This window comes from Leptodactylus fuscus, chromosome 6 (assembly GCF_031893055.1).
Source record: "Leptodactylus fuscus isolate aLepFus1 chromosome 6, aLepFus1.hap2, whole genome shotgun sequence".
NCBI lineage: Eukaryota > Metazoa > Chordata > Amphibia > Anura > Leptodactylidae > Leptodactylus > Leptodactylus fuscus.
Window position 1 is genome coordinate 53,083,638 of NC_134270.1, and position 20,298 is coordinate 53,103,935.

A 20,298-nucleotide genomic window follows, 5' to 3' on the forward strand; every position below is an offset into this window, starting at 1 on the left:
TTTTCTTTTGGACTTGTTTATGAATGAACTTATGTTGAACGATGGTGATGATAAGACGTCCACTCTGCTAGCAACGGGGTAACTGTTAGAAACCAGGTCTTTCTCATAGAAAGCTATGTTTTTCCTTTGCTTTGGGAAGTTATAGTGAAGTTTCTACATCAGGAACCAAATGTTAACTGATTTTGAGTTGCATAGATTGTATGTATTTTCACATATGCCTATTTATATGGAGCCACATAGTGCGCCCCTCCGAAATTGTCCTATTAATTGAATGCCCTGCTGTATTGTATACTCAGGTCATCCCGCATACATGATAAATTGGGGGTTATGTCTATATATATATATATATATATATATATATATATATATATATATATATATATTCCGCCCTTATGGACTCTAATAGTATGTTCCTATTCTTCTGTGAAGATGGTTTAGCATTGGAGATGCTATCGTAGGGTTAACCCTTATAATGTGCATGCCTTAGGTTGACCATGTTTTGGTCTTTCTATTGACTTTTTTTGTAATTTCTGTGAAATTTATCTAGCCTCATGCAGATCGTATGACTTAATGTAATTCAATGAGTGTGTGATATTGCATTATATTGTATGCAGATGATTGGATAGATTATATCCAATGCAAAATAATAAATTTCTATTATATCACAAAAGTGAATTCTTTCCTTAATAGCATAATAATAATGATAAAAATAAAAGTTATGTTATGTTGCCACTATATATGGGCTACATAGAATGGGGGGCCCAATGGTCTCTCTGCCACATTAATATGTATAAATGGAAGGTAGGGAGCACTCAGATTACAGCCTTAATATACATTAAGTGTGAAACTGTTGCAATATGAATACCAAATTATGTTCCCTTAGAGGGATCTTCTAGAAACAGGATATTGAAGGCCTATCTATATCAGATCAGTGGAAGTCTGACTCAGCACCCCTGCTAATACAGTCTGTCTATCTGCATGCCTATACTCTACTTAGTAGTGGAGGTGCAGGGTATTATTACAGCTTCCCATTCACCTATGATAGCTCATGCCAAGGATTGGTTCACACTAGTGCTTGTATTCCGTCCGTTAGGAGTCCGCAGGGACACCCCCGGACGGAATACAATCACAATTGCAAGCGATATGGTTTCAAAGCACACAGACCCCATAGACTATAATGGGTTCTGGGTTTGTGCGGGCAGTGCGCGGCAAGCACACGGAGCCCATTATAGTCTATGGGGTCCATGTGCTTTGAAACCACATTGCTTGCAATTGCGATTGTATTCCGTCCGGGGGTGTCCATGCGGACTCCTTCCGAACGGAATTCAAGCACTAGTGTGAACCAACCCTAAGAGAGACAGTCCGACACACAGAAATAAGTAGTTATGGACATTAAGTCCAATTTATTGATACAATCCAGAGCAATGTTTGGTCAGAAGTAATGGACCTTAATCCAATATATCAGACTGCATAGTGAAGAGACGAGGTAAAGGAGAAGTGGCAGCCAATTCTAAGACAGGACAGCTTGTACTGGGAGAGAATAACATATTGTCCTCTTCTAGGGCTGCTGCTGCTCTTCATCTTGTAATCTGATATATGATATGATTAGGTCCATAAATTCAGACCTCACGTGCACAACAACTTATTTCTGAGTTCTGGACTCTCTCTTTTAGTATTAAGGTGTGAAATCCTGCCCTCTCACCGAAACAAAGGAAATTCCTTTACACAACTCATGCTAAGAGACCTTTATTACAGCCAGAGGGGCCATATATACTGTAGATACAATCCTAGCTACACCTCTGGGCTGCTTAGGCTAGGTTCACATTTGCACCCGTTCTCATTCGTATCCACTGTGGAACCTGAACAATGGCAAGCCCTCCCACTAAAACAGGTGGCACCCGCAGACCCCATAAACTAAAACGGGGTCCGGTGGGTTTTCATCAGTTTTATACTGAAATTAGAAGAGAGAAAAGTCCTCCATGCAGTCCTTTTCTCTCTGCCAATTTTTGGCAGAATCTGAGATGCAGTCTCATCCAGAGACTCCGACGCCAATGTGAAGGAAGTCTTAGGGTGCATTCACACAGAGGAAAATGGTAAGGAATTTGGTGTGGAATTTCAGCACTGAAAAAAAAGCCTCCCAGTCAGTGGCGTAACTAGGAATGGCGGGGACCCGTGGCGAACTTTTGACATGGCCCCCCCTCAACCGACACCGAAGACCTCGACCGACCCCCTCCTCCGCACTCTATTATGTCCATTAGTAAGCCCTGCACACAGTATTATGCCCCATAGTGTCCCCTGCACACTGTATTATGCCCCATAGTGTCCCCTGCACACTGTATTATAGCCCATAGTGTCCCCTGCACACAGTATCATAGCCCATAGTGTCCCCTGCACACAGTATCATAGCCCATAGTGTTCCCTGCACACTGTATTATAGCCCATAGTGTCCCCTGCACACAGTATCATACCCCATAGTGGCCCCTGCACACAGTATCATACCCCATAGTGGCCCCTGCACACAGTATTATGCCCATAGCGGCCCCTGCACACAGTATTATGCCCATAGTGGCCCCTGCACACAGTATTACAGCCCATAGTGGCCCCTGCACACAGTATTATACCCCATAGTGGCCCCTGCACACAGTATCATACCCCATAGTGGCCCCTGCACACAGTATTACAGCCCATAGTGGACACCCATAAACAATTATTATACTCTGGGGTTTTTTCAGACCCCAGAGTATAATAATTGGAGACCCGGGGAAAGAAAAACATGAAAAATTACTGTTACTTACCTGTCCCCCGGCTCCTACGCAGTCTTGACCGCTGTCGGCCCTCTTCTATGACGTCGGACGTCACATGACCTGGGAAGCAGGCTGGGTTCATGTGACGTCAGAGACATCAGACAAGTAGGACGGAGGCCTGGCAGGATCGTGGAGAGGTAAGTAACTGTGTTTGTTATGTTCCCTTACCTCTCCCGGTCGGCCGATCATTATACTCGGGGGTCTGCAAAGGTATAATGATAGCATTTGTGGAGCCCGCGGTGTCACTTGCCGATCCCGGCCCAGCCAGGATCAGCAAGCGAATAGGGCCCGTAACGGCCTATTGAAAAAAAAATAAAAATGCAGCGGTAGCGGCTGTCACTGGGCCCCCTAATGGCCCGGGCCTGTGGCAGCCGCCTCCGCTGCCTCTATGGTAGTTACTTCAGTGACTTCAATGGGTTCCTTGGAATGATAAACTTAATGATAAACTTGCAGCAATATGGAAGAGGTATTGCTAGGGTACTGAATAATCAGGAGCACAAGCCCAGGAGCATATCTTCCCATCACAAAAAAAAACATTGACAGTAGAGATAGATTATGGGAAGAATATGCAAATCTGTCTCCCAAGACTTTCTCAGAAGTCTTTACTGCATAATGCGGGGTTATAACCAAATCAATTTCTCAGCTAAAGATGGCACCATTTCTGTCTGGTTGGACTTAACCCTGCAGTAAAGACTTCTGGGAAAGTCGGGCATGTTGTTCAGGGTTGCTTCCCATAGAGAGCAACATAACAGAGGCACTGTCTCCCTGTTTACATCTTGGGAGACAGATTTGCATATTCTTCCCATGATCCCTTGCAGTGGAACAACTATGGCTGTATAAGTCTCCACACACCTGAAAAGGTGGTCTCTCCTTAAGGAGTGACATTATCCCCATAAAGTAGAGATAGAAGACAACTTTATAACACATGATAGCCTTAGAATATTGTTTATAAAAAAAAATGCAGACTTATATAGTAACCTATATAGTAATATCAATATACAATGATATAGTATATTCATACCATGAAAACAAAGGGTTGTTCTCCTTTCTCATAATGCACCAGCACTTATATATACAAATTCTCCAGCTGTCTCCTTACTCCTAATCTTTACACCTACCTAATCCCACACCTAAAGCACTTTACCTTAGACATACTCCTACATCCTGTACCCTCACACTTAGTACTAGTTCACACGTAAATTACGTGTGGCTTATTTTGGTCCGGAAAAAAAACGCTTCCTAATTAGGAAGCTGTTTTTGGACCTTGCCGCGTTTTTTGGACTGTTTTTTTTTTTTTTTTAAAAAAACTGCTTCAAAAAACGCCAGGCGGTTTTCCCCTCCCCTAAAGTGAATAGACCGCAAAAAAAATGCATCACTTTTTTTGGCTCGTTTTTTGTAAAAACGCGCCAAAAAACGTGACGCGTTTTTCGCCTTCCATTCACTTCTATTGCTTTCTTCAGGCAGAAAACGGCTGAAGAAAGGTCATGTTGCTTCTTTTCTCTGCTAGCGATGAAAAAAAGCTAGCAGAAAATCGAACGCTAGCGGTTTCCATAGACCACCATTCTATGGAGGCGGATTTTGAGGCGAAATCCGCTGTCAAAATCTGCCTCATTGCCCCCGAGTGAACTAGCCCTTATACCCAAGGTAGTAATACACACTTCAGCACCTATAGGCTGTAATGCCCCACGCCCATTGACAGTAATTGTGACTAATGGTATCCCTTAGTGCCCTCAGACTGCAATAATGCCCCCTAAGTGCCCCCAGCCTTAGTTCTCCTTTTCATTATCTTTGGATATTTGTTTATGACTTGTATGTGACCTGTAGAAAGGAGATGCAGCTCTCCAGGACAGGGCATACTTCTCAGCTTGTGACTTTCTGTGAGTTCACCAATACCTGGAATAGTGGATAGCCTGAACTCTCATTGGAAGCATGTATTACCATCCCTACTTTATGAACACAGTATCCCATAAAAATACATATCATAGTCCAGGAAGAGTAAATTGTGAATGTTTGTAGCAAAATATTTCACATTTTGTTTATAAGGAAACAATGTGGTGGATGTGTCATTTGACAGATGCCAATGATAACCAATAGGGCAATCCATTGAGTTATAACTTTGGCTTCCATTGTGATTTTGTTTGTATAGCATGCAGGGCAGAATCTGTGACAGCGCCTCCATAGCAGATATGACTAGAGCCTGGTACACACCATAATAGACTGAGCAAGTTCACATACCTATTCTGCTTGTCTTGGTTTCTGCAGCTTGTTGGTGTGATCTGATAGTAGTATACTGAGTAGTATACACAGCAGTCAGACAGTTCTCTCCCACATGTCATGTCCTCACCTCCAGGGGACATAAAAAACATCCTAGGCAGGCTTTGATGTGTGGAGGTGCAAGGCACACTTTCACACCACCTTGCCAGCAGGGTTCCCAGGCTGATCTGTGATTATTGACATACGGTTTTGTTAGAGTTAAGTCCTCCATCTTTGTATTTTGGCAGCCATCTTGTACTCTTTCACATATAAACTGTATAAGTATGTGTTTTTTCTTCTTAAAGGGGTTGTCCCATCACAAGGATCCTATCTATACTGCTTGTTAATGTGGATGTAAGACTTTTCCTAAATACACTGCTTCAGCAAAACTGCTTTGTTTGTCCACTATCTTACTTTATTCAATTCTTTGTGGCCACAGCCCTGACTTAGCTGCTCATGAGTCCAGTGATGTATCTGCTGCTCTCAGGGGGGAGGGAGGAGGGGCTAAGCGCAGGGAGCGAGCCTGTGTATCTAGCTAATCCTGTGTCTACACCATGTGACCTAGGTCCCTGCTATCAGATAGGGGAGAGGAGCTGCTTTCATTTATTCTGTTCTCCCAGTTATCAGGCTAGCTAATTCAGCTGTGTTCATTATGGCAGAGACAGACAGTCTCTGTATGTAACACAGAATGGAGTTGCTGCTGCCTGTACTTCATAGTCCAATGTGGGTGGGCGGAGCTACACGTGAATTTGGGGGCGGAGCTAAACGGCAGGTTGCCTGTGAAACCCCGCCCACCAAATGATGCAAGAAACCAGGAAGAAAGAAGATTTTATAAGAGTGAAGACTGCTCAGTATGTGAGGTGGGAATACCCCTTTAAGTCAAGGAGGCCCGTTGTTAGACTTTAAGGAATGTGATAATGAACGTTAATGCATAGGTTGCTAATCATTATCTCTCAAGGGCCTCATTTTGAGAAGATGCAGCTGACTTTGTATATCTCTTATCTCCTTTACATGATGTATGGACACATAACCAACAAAAGTATTAATCTTATGGTATCTGGGCACTCTGTCATATTTTATGGTATATGAAGGTCACTTAGAGTGTATAGACACAGGGTCTATGGAACATGTCATCTTATCTCTTTTGCCATGATATATACATTTAGACAGTCTGGGATGTTAGCTCACATAAGTATTTTGAATCCTTCTTTGTTTCATGGGAAAGTCCATCCCAGTGTGGAAAGTTGTAATGAGATGCAGATCATATCAGGCCTCAGCCAATAGTCATGTGCCAGGCTTATCTTATATCTCTATGACCAATCATGGTATACTAATTAGAATAGCCAAGCCAGCTCTTTGTCTGTAATGTATTTAAACTACCTTTTTCTTATAATAAAATCAGAACTCTTTTGATACACTACCATCTTGTGTCTTTAATCAGTTCTCCAGGCTTAAAAGAAAGATGGCTGTAGTCCATCTAGGCCTGTTAATTAATTATCTAATTAGGACCTCTACAACATACGGAGGGATCCATTGCTGTCCCTATCAGTTTGTTTTGTAGATAACAGATTCTCATTTTCAAGGAGTGGGAAATATCTAGGAAGCTCTTATATGTCTCCCTACTGGGACCTCAGCCTAAGGCCTCATTCACATCTGCGTTGGTATTCCGTCTGGGCGAGTCTGCATGAGGACCCCCCTGAACGGAATACCGAACGCAACTGCAAACAGTGTGCCAGTGAAATCACACAGACCCCATAGACTATAATGGGGTCCGTGTGCTGGCCGCCAGATCTCTGCAGGGATCATGCAGACAGGTAAGTAGTTCACAATCTACTTTCCGCATGATTCGCGTGGGCAGCGTGAGACCAGCACACAGACTCCATTATAATATATGGGGTTCGTGTGCTTTTACTGCATAGCGCTTGCAATTGCGTTTGGTACTCCATTCGGGGGGTCCCCCTGCAGACTTCCCCGGACGGAATACCAACACAGATGTGAAGGAGGGGGTCACACTATCTAAACAGTTATAAATATGGTGTAAGGTATATGTGCTCATTTTTTTTTGAGGGGATATCGTCACTCCATAAGGAGAGAACCACCATTAAGTTGTGTGGAGTCTTATTAAGCCATGAGCGCTCCACTGTGCAAAGGAACATGGGAAGAATATGCAAATCTGACTTCCATGATGTAATTAGGATGTAATTTTTTTTTTTTAATTCAGATTGAAGCCATATTCTAGATCAGGGGTAGGGAACCTTTGGCTCTCCAGCTTCTGTGAAACTACAACTCCCAGCATGCTCCATTCACTTCCATGGGAGTTCCAAGAACAGCAGAGCAAGTATGCATGCTGGGAGTTGTAGTTTTGCAACAGCTGGAGAGCCGTACGTTTCCTACGTACCCCTGTTCTAGATCAATGTTAAATCTGCCCTATTTTGTCTATTTTACAAAATATAATAGTAACGGAATGTATTTTCATTTTTTAATTACTATTATATTATTATATTATCATACTGTGGTTGCACACGTCAATTGAAAGTTGCCTTGGCTACCAAAGATGCAAAATATCCTGGTAGCTCTGGCAGCAAAATGGTTAAACCAAAGACATTATGGTACTGGATCACTTGGTAAAACCTGGTCAATGTGACTGTTATCAGCACTATAACATCACCACGGAATGTTCTATACTGGTGACCACACAGGACAACTGGAGAAAACTGAAATGTCAGCATTGAGGTCACTTACTCCAGAGATTTCAAATAAGAAACATTAGCTCTGGATAATCCTTTCAAGATGGGGACAATAGAATCTCCTTGGAAGTGGCTGTGCCATTGGTGTAGATACATGTGTTCGTGTTGCACATGCAATTGCCGCTTTAGATGCTCTCATTGTTGCAATTGTTCGTGCTGCCAGTGTGTGCCGCTACTGTGCCCATCTGAAGCCGATCGCTTAAAAGTTGAAGAGGTCAGCGCCGCCGATTACATTGATGAGAAGAAGAAAGTCAAGGCAAAAACCAAGAAAGACACCCCAACTAAAGCCGCACTGAGGAGCTTTGCAGGATTCACTGTTGGCATTTTGATCACAACAGTCTATGCATGGATTGTCCTTTATGTCAAAAGCTACAACCTGTGGTTCTGCCTGACAACCACCGTCACCATGGGATTGTTCTTATCACTCGGCATGGCGTTTTCTCTGAGAGTACGGGTAACTGTGTTACTAATGCTGCCACAGATCTTGTCAAGTAAGAATATTTTCTGTACATTAAACTATATTACAACTCTAGGTATTGATATATAATGTTATTAATTTGTCATTTATTATTCCATTGCATTTGTAATTAACATTACAATGTTTAGCATATATTTATTAGAATTTATTGTATTATATTAGCAGCTATAAATGATGTCAAATTAGTTGTCACTCGAGATGAGCGAACAGCGTTTGACCGAGTACATGTTCGATCGGATATCAGGCTGTTCGAGATGTTTGATTCGAGTAGAACACCACGTGGCAAACTCACTAAAAATTTGATTCCCCTCCCACCTTCCCTGACACTTTTTTTGCACCAATAACTGTGCAGAGGAGGTGGGATGGGTACTGCGACAATGTAGGCATCGAAAAAAAATCAGAAAAAGCCATTGGCTGCCGAAATCAGGTGACCTCCACTTTAGACGAATAGTGGATTTCAGATCCGGTTCATATGAGACTGTGAACTATGTGACTGTGAGACATGGATAGATGTACTGGCAGGGTTAGCTAGGGATTAGCTTTATTTAGGTAGGAATGTTACTCAAACAGCTCTTTGGGGCTCTATCTCGTGGCAGTTATGCGGGAGCTGACTTTTCCCCATAGGAAAGCATTGGTCAGCGTTCGGCCAATCAACGCTGGCCAATGCTTTCCTATGGGGAAAAGTCAGCTCCCACTCAACTTTGCTATTCCAGAGATGTAGCAATGCTGTGCAGAGCTCTGTCAACTCTGCTATTCCAGAGATGTAGCAATGCTGTGCGGTCAATGCTGCTACATCTGAGATGTACAGAGCTCTGTCAACTCTGCTATTCCAGAGATGTACAGAGCTCTGTCAACTCTGCTATTCCTGAGATATACTGCTGTGGACCGATCTTAGACTCCGCCTCCTCCGGCAGAACCAGCATTGATTGGCCGAATGCTGTACACTTTACGGGATTCGGCCAATCAATGCTGGCCAATGCTTTCCTATGGGGAAAGGTCAGCTCCCACATTATTAGTGGTGTAATACAGGGACTTGGGCATGTTAGATGCCCCCAGGCATGCTTCCCCTGCACTCCCACTTGCATTTCCGAGGTGTTGTCATCATTTGCTGAGGTGTCGTAGTGGACTTGGTGACCCTCCTGAGTCGAATATTGGTTCCCCCTAAACGAGTATTTTTTCCCCATAGACTATAATGGGGTTAATTCGAACAGTCGAGTTTTGAGGGGCTACTCGAATCGAATATCAAACATTTCACTGTTCGCTCATCTCTAGTTGTCACATATGTTAGATTATTTTCTTTCTCATAGCTTTACACTCCATTATTATTCTGTAATACAGATCATAACCACTGTCCATAGTAATTGTACTTATCAATTTCTTGTCATTTAAGATGAAGCTAAGACAGTCTTCCTCCTCCTTGCATTTGCATTGGTCGTGCAAGGGCCAGTTACCAACATAAAGGAAAATGTACAACGTTCAACGCAGTCAATGGCTTGTGGTGCCCAGCTAGCTCTCAACGCAACTAAAGAGCTGACATCAAAGATAACCAAGCCACTAATGAGTGAGTAAGAAGCATATCCACTGTAGGGGCTAAGACATTGTAAGAAGGTGACCCTAGTCTTCTTAACATCTTCTCTCCAGTGACATTTTATGATTTTCATTTTTAACTCACCCCCTCCAAACCTCAAAACTTTTTTATTTTTCCATTCACAGAACCATATGAGGGCTTAATGTTTGCAGGACAAACTGTTCTTTATGACACTGTCATTTATTATTCTGTACAATGTACTGAGAATTTAGAAAAATTCAGAATGGGATAGAACTGGAGAAAAAGTGCATTTGTGGGAGCTTTCAGTAGGCTTTCAGCTGGTGAAACAACAGGATGGCCCCCACAGTCTCAGCGCTGGGAAGCATTTTCATACTTGGGGGTTGGAGTGGGGGTGGGGAAGGGGGGTCCTGTAGTGCCTGGAGTCAGAGTTCATTCTTATCATGGGCATTAGCTCTGGGTCTCTGCTGTACATTACAGCAGAGACCAAGTAGTATGACGGTCGTTCTCCTGCAGAGATAACTTTAAAGACCCAACATCCGCCATACTATTATGGCAGATGTCAAGTAGGGGTTAGTAATGGATAGTAGAGGACTATGTTTCCTCATAATACACACTTCAGCTGCTGCAGAACCTCTTTTTGAGTTACTGAAGCAACTTTCAGTCTACTATAGATAGATTTTAAATGCTTTCACCTCCCGTCTCTGTGTCTCCTTCTTCTTAATCTTGCCCTCATCCGTCCCCTTAGGATTAGCGGCTTCTATGGGGCCCTGTCTAACAGTTTCAGGACTTTTCCTCACCAGTCTATTGTATTATTGCCAGGGTCTGAACTGCGCCTTCTTGGCCTGTTCTGTTTTCTGGGCCTGAGGCCCTGACCAGCCTTATGTTTTCTCTTTACACGGTGTTACACATTTTTCTGTTTTATTTCTTGTTTCTTTTCCTTGTTGTTACATATTTGAAAACTCTTATTAAAACTTAAACATAAAATGCTTTCACCCTCTCTGAAAAGAAGATATGCAGCAGCTGAGATACATTATGATGTTCTGCAGCAGCTGTGGCACAGAACAGTATAGTGTACAATGTAGCTGATAAAGCACTTTGTGTCATCCGATCAGCTCTTCTATAGGATATAGTGATTGGTTCTGATTGGTTCTGATTGGTGGGCGCTCCATCAATGGAAATCTTCAAGCGGAATCTGGATAAACATATAGCTGGGATGATTTAGGAAAACCTGCACTCGCAGGGGGTTGGACCCGATGGCCCTTGAGGTCCCTTCCAACTCTACCATAAGAAAAATATATAAATATTGTATAATGAAAACTTCCATGGATGTGTGTTACTGTATATAGTAACAATGATCTTATGTCCCAACAACCCAGAATGAGGCGCTATGTGTAAATGTGATGCTATTATTCCCTATTCTCTTCCAGGCGCTCTGAATGTACTAAAAAACATCGGAAAGAAACTACGCTCAGCCTCAAAACACGCAGTCAGCTTCTTTCAAAGAATTTTTGATGGCGCTAAACATGTCGGTAAGGACTCCTGGATTGGGCACAATGGTGGATACTGGGAGAGGAGGGAATGATGTGTGTTTACTGGGAAAGCATTCTGTATTGGAAGGAGATAGCTCTGGTGCCAGATGGGATGGGAGATATATGATCTATGATAGCCATTGTTTTCTCTATATCAGCCTCTGTCTTATTTCTCCTCCAGGTAACGTCCTCCGTGGCGTGTGGGCATTCATTGCTAACATCGGCGATATCTGTAATGAAGAGCTGGAACTCCCATACATCCGCTGCAACAAACTCTTCGATGAGGCGAAGAACAACTGCTTTAAAGTGATGTCATTTTTGGGTTTTCTGTGCTATATCCTGGATGCCTTCCGGCCTCTGTGTGGTCTGGCAAAAAGTAAGTGTAATATTAGATGCAGTGGCGTAAACACTGGGGTACCAACAGTAGCAGCTGCCACAGGGCCCAGGACCGTAGGGGGCCTGATGTTTATTTTTTATTTACTTTTTAAAAGGAGTAACCCCAGCAGGTAACAGGCCCTATTTACTCACCAATCCCCGCTCCTTCTCACGGCTGCCTCCACTTCTCCTTCTGTGTCCTACATCATAACATTGGGGCCCCCTAGAGGGCAGAAGGGGAAGCGGAGGCGGCTATGAACAGGTGCAGGGATCAGTAAACGAGGCCGCAGGTCCACAAATCCCAACAAACACTGCTATCCTTATACTCTGAGGTCATTGTAGAGCCCAGGGTATAATGATCGGAGACCAAGGGGAGGTGAGAAAACACTAAAAACACTGTTACTTACCTCTCCTGCATTCTACTGCATTCTCTTTGGTGATGTCCCAGACTTGTGAGGTCTGTAACAACATTGAAGAGGGCTGAAAGCAGCAGGGAGTGCGTTGGAGCCCAGAAGAGGTAAGTAACATTGTTATTTATGTTTGTCACCTCTCCTGAGCTCTGATCATTATACTCTGGGGTCTTAAAAAAGTATAATAATTGTTCATGGATGGTCCACTATAGGACTGTGTGCAGGGGAAACTGTGGGACATAATACTGTGAATACCATGTGCAGGGGCCATTATACTGTGTGAACGGGCTCCTATGACACATTATACTGTTTGGAGGGGCTGCTATGAGACATTATCCTATATGGAGGGGCCATTATGGGACATTATACTGTCTGGAGGCCATTTTGGGACATTATAGTGTATGTAAATGGGGTGTTATACTGTGTGGGGGCCTGGAAAGGGGGTGCTATGCTGTGGTGGTGGTGGTGGGGGGGCAAGTTAAATGTTTTCTGGGGTGCTCAGTCTTTGCTAGTTACACCACTGATTACATGACACAATCATTAACAACAATCATGTAATATGGTACACTGTGTATAATATGGTTGTTAGATCCAAGCCTAGAATATGACATTGTAGTCCCTGATACAGAAATATGGCGATTACATCACAACATTCAGCATTACATGACAGTTACCCATAAGGTACACTTTTTAACCCTTTATGAGTATATATACAGCATCCTAACATTATTCATAATCTTCCTGTTTTGCAGTTATTCTTATCCTCTGTGTCATTCCTAACTATTTGCAATCTTTTGTGAGGAAACACGCAAAAAATCGTAAGTATGAAATTCTTTTGTTAGCTCTAATGATAAATTCAGTAATCTCTCTAGAACAAGTCATTTTGTCTATTATATTCTATGTGACAGACGACTTTCTCCAGCCAACCATTTAGTTTCTGCCCCTCTATGCCTATGTTCCTGCACCCTTCATTCTGCTGCCATTACAACTGGCAGGAAGAAAGAGACCAACCTATTGTTTTTATAACCCCAAACCTGGTGACATCTTGTGGTCATCACTAAATGTTATTGCCCCCTAATGTAATACATTGACCCAGAATATGCACAGATACTAGGCAATGTACTTCGCCTTGTATTGGCTGAGAGTGGCACTGTGCCAGGTGTTAGTATATTGTCAGGAGACATGTTCTTATGTTCGCTCTTCTCTCTCCCTACAGCCCTCCTGTCCTTAATCAGGAACTTCAAGGACCAATTTGACTTTAACATAACTGTGGTCCATGATTTTGATGTGAAGTTGAATACCAGTCGAAATTTCTATCAAGTGGCTTCTACCATTGTCAAAGAAGTTAAGGAAGACATGGGGATGTATATGGAGATGCTGAGCATGTTTAGTTACTCTATAGTCTTTGTCTGTGTCTTCACCTACATCCAGTAAGAGCCTCTCTACTCTATCAATATATATATATATATATATATATATATACTGCAAATCTATCTATCTATCTATCTATAATCTATCTATCTCTATCTATCTATCATCTATCTAATATCTGTCTGATCTATCTATCTATTTATTATCTATCTATCCTGCAAATCTATCTATCTATCATCTATCTAATATCTGTCTGATCTATCTATCTATTTATTATCTATCTATCCTGCAAATCTATCTATCATCTATCTATCTATCTATCTATCTATCTATCTATCTAATATCTGTCTGATCTATCTATCTATCTATCTATCTATCTATCTATCTATCTATCTATCTATCTATCTATCTATCTATCTATCCTGCAAATCTCTATCTATCTATCTATCTATCTATCTATCTATCTAATATATGTCTGATCTATCTATCTATCTATCTAATATCTGTCTGATCTATCTATCTATCTATCTATCTATCTATCTATCTATCTATCTATCTATCTATCCTGCAAATCTCTATCTATCTATCTATCTATCTATCTATCTATCCTGCAAATCTCTATCTATCTATCTATCTATCTATCTATCTATCTATCTTTCTAATATATGTCTGATCTATCTATCTATCTATCTATCTATCTATCTATCCTGCAAATATCTATCTATCTATCTATCTATCTATCTATCTATCTAATATCTGTCTGATCTATCTATCTATCTATCTATCTATCCTGCAAATCTCTATCTATCTATCTATCTATCTATCTATCTATCTATCTATCTATCTATCTATCTATCTAATCTCATCTATCTATATGTGTGTATCTTTCCTCCAGGGCCCTATGCTACCGCAGAAAGTACCTGTCAGATATTAACCATGACAATATCTACATCACTCGCGCATTCATTGAGTTAGACGTAATGAGAGCAAAGCAAAACCGCAATACTCTCCTCCCCCTATCCAGATGCGAAGGATATTCATTCATCCGACCCGGTAGCAAACAATGCCATGTTACCTTGTATTACACCTTACAGATTATAGCTAGAATATCTATTAATCCTTTATTCTCACTTCTATCTCCAGGATCATTAGCTTTGACAAAAAAAGAGAAGAAAGGATACGTTTTCGCAATCATCAATGTTTTCCGGAGCTTACTGATCGCAATGCTTGCTGTGGTTTTGGATTATCTGTTCTTCTGGGTACTAGATTTTGTGTCCCATCTCATGACAGGAGAAATTACAACTCGTGGTGAGTGACGATATTTTTTAAACCTTTCCTTATCCTCCGAAGTTTCTCCACAACGCTGGCAAGTCACAAATAAAATCTAAGTATCTGTGCCGTATTTATGTGCATACTCATGCTAACACGTCACATTTTTCTTCTTCTTTTAGCTCCTATGGTGATTTCGCTGCTTGTGAATGGAAGTGGACACACAGAAGAGATCTATGCGGCCTTGGCCTCTGCATTTGATGCTATTCAAAACTCCAATATCTCCATCCAAACCAGAAAATGCCAAGTTAAACCTTCAGAGCCAGATTATGTACAATATCTTCTTATTGGTATGTTTCTATAGGTATATGGATATGTTTATCAGCATCTATTTCCTCCTCATTTTATAGGTGGTTTAATAATAGGAAATCCTTCCAAAATATACAAAATGGTAACTAAGTATGAATTTGATCCTAAAATCTCTGGTCTTCTATCATTAATCTTTTGTTCCCCTACTCAATAATAATGGGTCAATTGCTTCCTTTCTATACAGGGTTCCTACACGGATTAGCATTTTTCATCGCTATATTTGGGATTTACATGCAGAGGTTAAAGCGCTACATATGTGCCTATTACTATCCAATCCGTGAGCAGGTTTGACAACCAATATCCTACTGTCTATTAACTGATATAAGTGATGGTAATTCTGCAGAATCCAATAGTATTGACTTATCTAGAGATTTGCAGAACATTGCCACATATTGGAGATGTAGAAGTCAGCTGTGATATCAATAAGAAATGTTTCTTTCATTCCCTGTTAGGTGCGGATCAGTTTCCTTTACAATAAGTTACTAACCAAGCGCATGCATGTGGACCAGTCCCTGCTCCAAAGTATAAGGATGAATGAAACGGACAAGGGTCACACCAACATCCTGCTTATACTCTCTGCACAGTAACTATCACCATTATGTCTTCCTTATACATGTACATGTACCACTTTGGTGGTCAGTGGCAGTATTGTGAACGCCCCCTAGGGGTTTCCATCCTAAACCCCGGGGAAACTGGACAGGGGATGGCTTGCTGGCGGAAAGCTTTAAAACCCAATCATTTGAATGGGTTTTTCAAAGGTGACCGCTGGTGTGCGTATACAGCCTGGAAACCTTTTTTTTTTTTTTTTTTTTGCATGGACACAAAGTCCTGTATGTACAACTTTGTGTCTGTGCAACTTTGTGTCCACCAGCGGTTACCTTTAAAAACTCATTCAAATGAATGGATTTTAAAGCTGACCGCCGGCAAGCCGTCCCTTGTCCAGTTTCCCCAAGATTTAGGACGGAAACCCCTGGGCAGAGAGAGGTTCTAGTGTGAATGCCCCCTTTTCTCTAGCTGACTCGCCACTCTAAATTTTTCCAACAGGTGCCCATGGCTATTCAGCTGGTTAGCAAACTATATGGGAGCTTCTGAAAAATACTGCATGGCTTGTGCCCAAATATGTACTGGCAAAAACACAGAGGAATACCGTGCCTGCAGCACTCCTGGTTGTACAGGTAAGACATTTATAAATGGCTACCACATATACATATACCAGACAATCCATTACTAAATATATACACCGATCCTATAAGTTTCCCACCAGATAATGACAGTGACCATAGCTGGGCCATTTTTGTCTTTCTCTTGTCAGCAGATAACGTATAATAAAAAGCATTATACCATCAGGGCCACATTTATATTCCATGTTGTCATAATCAATGAGATTGGAAATTGTCTATATATATATATACTGTATACAGTATATATATATGGAACAGACCCTGCAAAATAAGGAAGAAACAGCTGAGAAAATTCAACTTTTTCACTCCTGTTCTTGGCTTATTGTAAATTTAACTTACCATGTACACCAATACATACACTTTTTATAAGCTAAAGGTATGGCTGGAAACTCACGTATCCTATTAATATTCTGTGTCTTTTTAGCTATTTACTGCAAAGGTTGCTCTGAGCTACTCAAGGATATCTGCTCAGTCTGTATGGCACCTCTTCTGGGCGCTGATTTTGAAGACGAAGTCATGTAAGTTTCTTTTTACCTCCTTACCAGTTTTCACTGGAGAGTCATGTCCTCCAGTGTAATAATGGCTCTATAGACCAGACCTCCATTGGTACATAGGGAAGTAGTGATTGTCATCGGCGAGACAATCTCAGGGCCATCTCTGTTATGAGACCTCAAGAAGCAGATTTCTGAGTCAAGCACTGGGGCATTACTGAGTATATTTATTAGGCAAACCTCGTGAGAGTTGTCTGGTATGACCAGCGGTTTCTTTCAGACCAAACAAAATGGAAATGTTATTATTGTACTCGGGGGGCCTCTTCAGACCCCAGAGTTTAATGAGCAGAGGCCCAGAGGAACCTAAACATAACAAACCTTGCTATTCACCTTCCCTGGGCTCCTGGTCTTGAGGTCTCTTCTAGTCTCAGAGACATCATTAATGACTTCATACACTGCTGAGCCCCAATCAGGTCCTGGAGAATTTGTAGTGACAACTATGGGGCATTATACTATGTGGAAGGGCCACTATGGCATATAATCCTGTGTGGAGGGGCTACTATTGGACATTATGTTATGTGGAGGGCTGTTATGGGACATTAGACTGTATGGAGGCCATTGTGTGGTACATTACACTGTGTGGACAGACTACTATGGGACATTACACTGTGTGGACAGACCACTATGGGACATTACACTGTTTGAAGTAACCACTATGGGACGCATACTGTGTGCACTAAAGGACATCATTCTTAAAATGGTTTTCCAGGAAATGGACAAGCTCTGGAGGGCCCGGCAAGTGTTACATTAAAAAAAAAACAAAGAAATACATAGTCACTTGTCTCTTGTGCTCTGATGTCTGCCTCCGCAGCCTGTCCAATCACATACCGTACCTTAGTCCCTGGAAATGCTTCACCCTATGTGACTAGTTGAGGCCAATCAGAAAGGGACATAGCAGTCACATGGGGCACAGGGCTTCCGGAGACCAAGGTACGGCACGCCACCAACTGGCTGTGGCGGTGGACAATGGACTTTTAGGGACAAGTGAGTGTGCTTATTTTTTCCATGTTACACCTACCATTGGCCCTCTGGATTTTGTCCAATTCTTAGACAACCCATTTAATTGAGGGGACAACGTGGATGAGGACATAAAACAGTGGGGACAACCTGGAGGGGGACATGAAACTGGGTTGGACAACTGTGAGGGGGACATGAAACAGTGGATATATAAATATGCCCTTGGTGAAAGGTTCTATAATGTTTGTGTCTTGTCTTTCAGAGACTCCAGCGATGATGAGAGAGTCAATTTATGGATAGAAGCAACAAAATCCATGAAAAGTAATGAAATAAGTAAAAAAAAAATAATGAAGAAATATATTAAAGGCCGAATAAAACAAACCGCCAAGAGGCAAGGAAAGAATGACAATCTCATCCAAAAATACAAGGAGTCTTTAATGTCCCCAGACTCTGAAGAGTGCTCTGGACTAAGCGATATAGACAGGAGTGAGGAGTCTGAGTAAGCCATATTACTACTGTGTACTTATTCTATGGGTGTTTTATACATAGTTCTGACAGTTAGAAGGTTTTCTTGCTGTCTATGTCTTCCTTTTACTTCTATCCTCATTAGGGTTGAGCCGATCTTGATATTTCAGGATCGATTTTAAAATCCAATTTCCGATCATTTTCCATTCGAACCCGATCTTGATCCCAATTCCAATCCTAATGCAAGTCAAAGGGATTTTTTTTCTAAGGTCGTTTTCAAAAGCTATAAAAAGTTACCAAAAAATACATACAAGTTCTTAGAATGCATAGAGAGAGCAAGGGAACACTTAAATGGCCATGAACATTGTTTTTTAATCACTTTGTGAGGACGACGAGGCACTCGCCATATAAGCCATGGCTGAAGTTCGCGAGTAGATAGATACTATCTACTCTTCTGTTTTCTCCCTGTTGTGCCGTAAACTGGACCCTGCTACATCTGTATTACTGTACATTGACTTGTCTATCTACTCTTCTGCTTCGTCCCTGCTTTACCATATACTCAGCTCTGCTACATCTCAGATGTAGCAGAGCTGAGTATACGGCAAAGCAGGGATGAAGCAGAAGAGTAGATAGACAAGTCAATGTACAGTAGTATCTATCTACTCGCGAATTTCAGCCATGGCTTATTATATGGCGAGTGCCTCATCATCCTCACCGCAGTGCACTGAAGAACAGGAATACCTGCAGGCCTATGAGGACATGCTGGAGAGATATAAAGGTACTGGGCAGAGAGGGCACCGCTCCGGCTGGTAGTACAGCACAGGGAGAAGGGCACTCACCTAAAATAGCCGCAGCCAGCGAGTGTCAGTTACTGCAGATAAGGTAGGCAGCTATAGCAGCAACACAGAGTTATTTACCTCAGCCTGCCACTCTTCTGCTTCCTCCCTGCTTTACCGTATACTCAGCTCTACTACATCTGAGACGTAGCAGAGCCCAGTATACGGTAAAGCAGGGACGAAGCAGAAGAGTAGATAGACAAGTCAATGTACAGTAATGCAGATGTAGCAGAGTCCAGTATACGGCACAGCAGGGAGGAAACAGAATAGTAGATACTATCTATTCTTCTCTTTCCTCCCTACTATGCCGTATACTGGATTCTGCTACATCTTCATTACTGTACATTGTAGTAGTAGCTAACCTTGTTAGCTTTTCCCACAAGGCTTGGGCAGTAGCCAAGCATTGTGGGAAATAACCTCTGACCTTGATCCCGCCGGAAAAGATCGGGATCGGAATTCCGATCACGATCGTGAAATTTACTCGATCGCCGATCAGAATCTGAACTTTTCCGATCCCGATCGCTCAACCCTAATTCTCATCTTACATCCTTTGTTATGACTTTACAGCGAAAGTGACCATGAATATCAAAAGTCAAAGGCCGAAGAAGATTCCCACCTCAAATGGAAATCACCACCTAAGACCATTCAATGGGAAACTGACCTCATTTCCCCAGACAATGTCCAAGACGAGAAAAGCAGTGATGACATAGACAGCATGGAGGACCAAGATGTGGAGAGGTGTCAAATTTATTAATTAAGCCCAATTTTCCTACAGCCTCTTCGTAATGTCATTATTGACCTCTGCTTTCTAGAGACCAGTCATCGTCTCTGCCATCTTCTGCTTGGATATGACATTTACAGGACATGACCTTTCGACTGAATTTGACCTTTTAACCAGATTTGACCTTTTTACCGAATTTGACCCTACTACCGGATTTGACTTTACCCACTGGCTATGACCTTAACTGTTTAACTATTGGACTTATGCCATCCACCTCTAATAACATCTTGTGTGCTGTCTCTGCCTGCTGAAGACTGAAGCCTCTCCATTGTTGTATGCCATCTTATGTTATCTATTTCTGTCAATAAAACCTCGCGCCTGCTCCCAATCGGATTTCTGTCACTTTTTATTTATGAAATTGGAGACTTCATAA

General features: G+C 42.0%; 1 protein-coding gene across 1 annotated transcript; it reads left to right on the plus strand.

Moving 5' to 3' along the window:
• Window positions 1-7,847: 7,847 nt before the first annotated feature.
• On the plus strand, window positions 7,848-20,103 carry DCST2 (DC-STAMP domain containing 2). The gene is made up of 16 exons (XM_075278051.1): window positions 7,848-8,295; window positions 9,673-9,843; window positions 11,259-11,360; window positions 11,542-11,736; window positions 12,898-12,963; window positions 13,362-13,575; window positions 14,412-14,569; window positions 14,660-14,824; window positions 14,968-15,135; window positions 15,339-15,439; window positions 15,607-15,737; window positions 16,199-16,329; window positions 16,760-16,853; window positions 18,106-18,342; window positions 19,712-19,874; window positions 19,957-20,103. The coding sequence occupies exons 1-16, from the start codon at window positions 7,848-7,850 to the stop codon at window positions 20,101-20,103; spliced, it is 2,691 nt and encodes an 896-aa protein (XP_075134152.1).
• Window positions 20,104-20,298: the final 195 nt, after the last annotated feature.